General features: G+C 63.1%; 1 protein-coding gene across 1 annotated transcript; it reads right to left on the bottom strand.

Annotated features, from left to right (window-relative positions):
- Nucleotides 1-1,149: 1,149 nt before the first annotated feature.
- SOX8 (SRY-box transcription factor 8) lies at nt 1,150-4,582 on the bottom strand. Its single transcript, XM_068524342.1, has 3 exons — nt 4,161-4,582; nt 2,597-2,826; nt 1,150-1,889 (listed from the first exon to the last, which is right to left on the bottom strand). Exons 1-3 carry the CDS (start codon nt 4,580-4,582, stop codon nt 1,150-1,152), a joined length of 1,392 nt encoding a protein of 463 aa, XP_068380443.1.
- Nucleotides 4,583-4,981: the final 399 nt, after the last annotated feature.

Below are 4,981 nucleotides of genomic sequence, written 5' to 3'. Positions count from 1 at the left end.
GGGAAATCAGGTATTATTCTTCTAAAACTAAGAATCTAAAAGCGCTTAGTGGAGGTTTTAGTTTCACAGCTTGTAGGTGGCGCCTGGTTCCTAAGAGCCGAGATTAATGCATTTCTGGAGCCACCACGTCCCAGGAAATTCCCGCCTCCACCACTTGGCACGGTTGTGAGCAGGAATGAAATTCAGCGACCCTGCCTTCTAAACCTTCTTAATGCCGGGTGCCAGGGGCACCCCAAGCTGATCAGAGACACCACAAGACAAATCCCTTCTCCTGCCTCGGGGTTCCGGCCACCTCCAGGGGGCCTGGAGCTGGGGCTCTGCCTGATGCCTCCCAAACAGCCAGGTTCCCAAATGCCTGGAGCAAGGGCCCCACCCCATCTGCCTCCACCCCCGGCCTTCACCCTCAGCTCTGCGGCTTCCGTTTTGTCTTAAATTCTGCTCTCTGCACAGATTACTTCATTAATTAAAGATAAAATAATACAGAACATAAATACATTTTAACAGCTTTCAAAACAAATCAAACACATTGAAGCTTCAAAAATAAAAATTTTAAAAATAAAATAAAAAGAAGTGTTAATCACAGCCAAACCTTGCTCGGAAGAACCCTAACTACAAGGAACACCTCAGGTCTAAAGGGCTGGTCCCGAGAGGTGCTCCCGCGGACACATCCCCGCCAGGCTGTGGGTGACGGGTGATGACCGGCCTCAGGAACGTCATCCATTGGTCCTGGGGAGTTCTCAGCGCCGAGGCTGGCCAGGACCTTGGAACACGGGTGGCCTGGGGACCCCACACTTCTTCCCTCCTTTTGTCCTTTGTGCTGTGGCTGCTGCTTTGCACACACTGAGATGCAAAACCCAGACGCTGGCGTCTGCTCAGAAGAGGGACCCAGTGACTGTCCGTCAGAGTCGCAGTCCCCGCAAAAAGAGAGAGAGAAGGGAAGGAGGGCTTTGTCCATGGATGGGAGTTTGGAAGTCTGGAAGCAGAGGGGACTCGTTTACAAAGCCTGGCTTCCCGCGGACCTCAGCAGGCACTTGATGGAGCCGCGGCTCCTCCCCACGTCACACACCTTCTGGAAGCCCTCGGAGGTCTGTCTATCTTTGCCGAGATCAAGGTTGTCCTCGGCCGCAGCCCGTCCACGCGGCTGCACCCTCAGGGTCTGGTCAGGGTGGTGTACACGGGCTGCTCCCAGTTACTGGGGGGGCTGTGGGCAGGCGGCACGGAGAGGCCACCGAGCAGGGGCGAGGCGTAGGGTCGGCGGGGCGAGTGGAAGTAGGGGTACTGGTAGAGGCCAGATGGGTAGCCGGGGTAAGGGCCGTAGTAGTTGGGGGCCTGCAGGTCGGTGTAGTCGCACTGTGAGCTGGTGAAGGAGCTGGCGGCCGCGGCGGAGGCGGCCGTGGTGACACTGGCCTGAGCGCTGTAGGAGCTGTAGTCGGTGTGCCCCGGAGAGCCGTGCGACTGGTCGCCGTAGTGGCCGGGGCTCAGCTGCTCCGTCTTGATATGCGGCCTCGGGGGCCCTGCCTCAGTGGGCGACGCAGAGGCCGACGGGGCTCCCTTGTGGGCCCACACGGGGGACGCCCCGATGCCACCCGCCCCGGAGTGCGAGTAGGAGGTGCCTCCGTAGGAGCTGGTGGCCGCGGGCTGGCCCGTCTCTGTGGGCAGGGCTGAGTGGCCGTTGAGGGGCAGGTACTGGTCGAACTCGTGGACGTCAAAGGTGTCCATGTTTCCGATGACCTCACTGCTCAGCTCAGAGATGTCCACGTTGCTGAAGTCGATGTTCTGGCGCCCGCTGTCCACCAGGCGGCGGCCTTCCAGCTTCAGCTCCTGCTTGCCCCCGTGGTGCAGGTCAGTCTTGGGGGTGGTGGGGGGGGTGGGCGGCCCATGGGTCTGCCCTGGGGACAGAGCACATTTCAGGGATGAATGCCCCTTCTGTAGGGGGCAGCCAGGCTGGTGACGTGCACACAGGAGGAAAACCAGCCCCGCTAACTGCCGCAGGTAGGAATCAACGGCTTTTTGTTCCTGTACATTTCCCAGAAATTCCAGCAAAGCCAGACCTAGACCTCACTCCTCGGCCGAGGAAATTCCGTTAAGCACTGTTCTACGGGAAGACCCGGGGCCAGGGAGGCCCCATGGTGAAGAGCAAGCTGGAGGGGTGGGGAGGAGAGGAAGTGCCCAGCCCCTCGCCCACGGCAACAACACAGTCCACACAAAACCTGTCTCCCCAGGCCCGTGGCTGTAGCCAGCGTGACTAAGACTGCTCAGCTGGCCGGGATTCCACCCGGGTCAGTCTAATCCTGAAACTGGGCTGCTAACCACCAGGCCGGTGGCATGAGTGAATCCTAGGTCAGAAGCAGCAAAAAGGCCAGCGGAGCAGAAACGCCTTCGGGAAGGACAGAAAACACCCAGGTCACAGGGCGCTGGACCAGGGCAAGCTATCAGGCCCTCAGTCTCAGAGGGGACTAAGCAGGCCCCTGTGGGCATCGGAAACAGCTGCCTTTTGGGGCTATGGGGCCTTTTCCCGGGTACCCGGGAAAGGTTTGGTTCTCTTGAGGGCGCCTGCCCCGGGAGTGAGCCCCTGCTCCCACCCCCAGGAGCCCACCTGTGTGGTCACCGTGGTGGTGTGCGTCACCGAGGCCGGCGTCAGTCTTGTAGACGGCACCGCCCGGGTGGTGGCCCAGCTCGGCGCCTGAGTCTGAGTCGCTCTGGCCAGTCTTCACGCTCTTCCTCCGGCGCGGCTGGTACTTGTAATCTGGGTGGTCCTTCTTGTGCTGGACCCGCAGCCTCTCTGCCTCCTCCACGAAGGGGCGCTTCTCACTCTCACTCAGCAAGCTGCAGGGCAAAGGGCAGGAGCAGGATGACGAGGGGGCCGGCACCACCCCAGGAGTTGGCCCGCGCATCAGGTGAGGCACTGGGGAGGACCAGGGAAGCCCGAGTGCATGCCCGCGACCTGGTGGGCACCAGGCAGGTGCTCCCCTTCTCTGAGGACGGGAGGGATCAAGCCGGGGGTGAGGGCATTAGGTGAGGTCAGAGGAACAAGCCAGAATAAGACCCAAACCTTCCGGCTTCCATCTTCCTCCTCTGACTTCCCCCCTCCCTAAACCTGTCCCCTCCCTTTGGGACTTTCTAAGGCAGGTGGGTGAAGAGGCTAGGACCCAGCTGAGAATACACTGTGGACAAAGGGAGGCTTCCGGGAACCAAGCCGGGACTCTGTGGGCAGCTGGGCTTCCCAGACTTCCAGAAACACTGGCAAAACCCAGTGGTCCTTGCTGAGGCACAGAACACACACCGGCCCCCCATACCCTTCCAGAAGCTCATGTCTGCCTTCAGGACAGGGTCTAGGGATACTGAGGCACGGGGCAGCCATGGGTCCATAGCACCCCGACTGGACAGAGGCCGGAGCACAGAAGACATAAACACAAGCTTTGAGTGCCCACTCATGAGGTGAGGAGCAGGAAAGGAGACCAGCGCCCTGGACCCAGAGCCATTCACTTTAAACCCCAGCAGAGAGCGTTTGGTGGGGATGGGCTGTCCCAAGCAGCAACCCTGTCACTGCTGCCCACTGCTTGCTGTCCTACTTTCTGCAAAATGGCCAGCCTCATCACACCAAAGTGCACACCAGTGCTGAACACCCCCTCCATCCCCCTCCTTCCCTGGTGAGGGTGCAGAGGTGGCAGAGCATTGGGAGAAGCTGCGGGGAAGGTGCCGAAGGAGGTGCCGGTGGGGCAAACACACACCGTTCCATCTGCCTTCTGGACTCCCTCCACAGGGTGGTCGGGGAGTCCTTTCCAAGGAGAGGGCACCTCCAGAGAGTTGTGTCCTGCTTCCAGAAAGAGGCCACTTTCCTCTGGGAGGGACAAGCCTCCAGGCTCTGCGGCCACTCACAGCTGGCGTCCCCAACTCGGCCTGCCATTCACTGCCTAGAGAAGGCTGTTTCTGGGCTCAGGGAATGTGCTAGGGGCTGCACACTGCTCCTGCTGCCCTCTGCGTGCCCAGGTCGTCCTGTACCCCGCGTCCCATCCGTCTGGCCAGATCGGGTTTTTCCACTACGACTCGCCCTGGGAACAGCCACTGGGAGCAGGGCCGAGGCCGGGCGCTGCGCCACCGCCCAGCTCCACGCACCCCAGGACCCGCTCCCCGCCCCGGCCTGGGGACAGTGCACTCACCGCCACAGCTTGCCCAGCGTCTTGCTGAGTTCCGCGTTGTGCAGGTGCGGGTACTGATCCGCCAGCTTGCGGCGCGCTGCTTGCGCCCACACCATGAAGGCGTTCATGGGCCGCTTCACGTGCGGCTTGGCCTTGAGCGCACCGCCGCCGCCGCCTCGCACCGGCATGGGCACCAGGCTCCAGTCGTAGCCCTTGAGCACCTGCGACACGGCGTCGCGGATGCAGGCGGGAAAGCGCTCGTCCGCCGCCTCGGCTGCGTCGCCCCGGCCGCCGCCCCCCGCGCCCGCCGCACGGCCCAGACCCTCGGAACCGGCAGGCGACGGCGGCGCGTCCGAGTCCGAGTCCTCCACGTGCGACATGGAGCTAGCAGTGCCAGATGGGCTGCAGGGCGGCTGGGCGCGGATCTCGCTCATGTCCAGCATCGGGGCCGCGCGCGGAGAAGCGCGCACCAGGGAGGTGCACCGAGTCCGATGCCCGGCTGCGCTGCAGCCTCTCTGGGACCCGAGGTTGTCGCGCGGTGGCCCGACCCGCGTCCCGCAGCCTCCCAACCCCAGCCCTCTTGCTGCCGCCGCCGCCGCCGCCGCCGCCGCCGCCGGAGCTCAGTCCCCGCTGGGCTACACCGCAACAAGTTTCTTTAAGCGGCGGCCACAAGGCTCCTCCCCCCGCCCGGCTCCCCATTGGCCGGCGCGCAACCCACTGCCACCGGGGGCGGAGCTTGGCCGCCCCCCGCCCCCTCCCCCCACCTTAAAGAAAGCGCCGCAGTTCCCCCTGCGCCCCCTCCCACCCCGCCTGGCGCCGCACCACGTGGGGCCGGCGCGCCC

This window comes from Eschrichtius robustus, chromosome 16, assembly GCF_028021215.1.
Source record: "Eschrichtius robustus isolate mEscRob2 chromosome 16, mEscRob2.pri, whole genome shotgun sequence".
NCBI lineage: Eukaryota > Metazoa > Chordata > Mammalia > Artiodactyla > Eschrichtiidae > Eschrichtius > Eschrichtius robustus.
The sequence above is the reverse complement of the archived record's forward strand: the minus strand, read 5'-3'. Positions and strand labels throughout refer to the sequence as shown.

Excerpts from the sequence above, each read along its gene's own strand:
- SOX8 (XM_068524342.1), bottom strand. The coding sequence starts at position 4,582 with ATGCTGGACATGAGCGAGATCCGCGCCCAGCCGCCCTGCAGCCCATCT. Across the intron at positions 2,827-4,160 it reads ACGCTGGGCAAGCTGTGGCG|CTTGCTGAGTGAGAGTGAGA; the intron begins GTGAGTGCACTG and ends TTTGCCCTGCAG. Across the intron at positions 1,890-2,596 it reads CCACCACGGTGACCACACAG|GGCAGACCCATGGGCCGCCC; the intron begins GTGGGCTCCTGG and ends CTCTGTCCCCAG.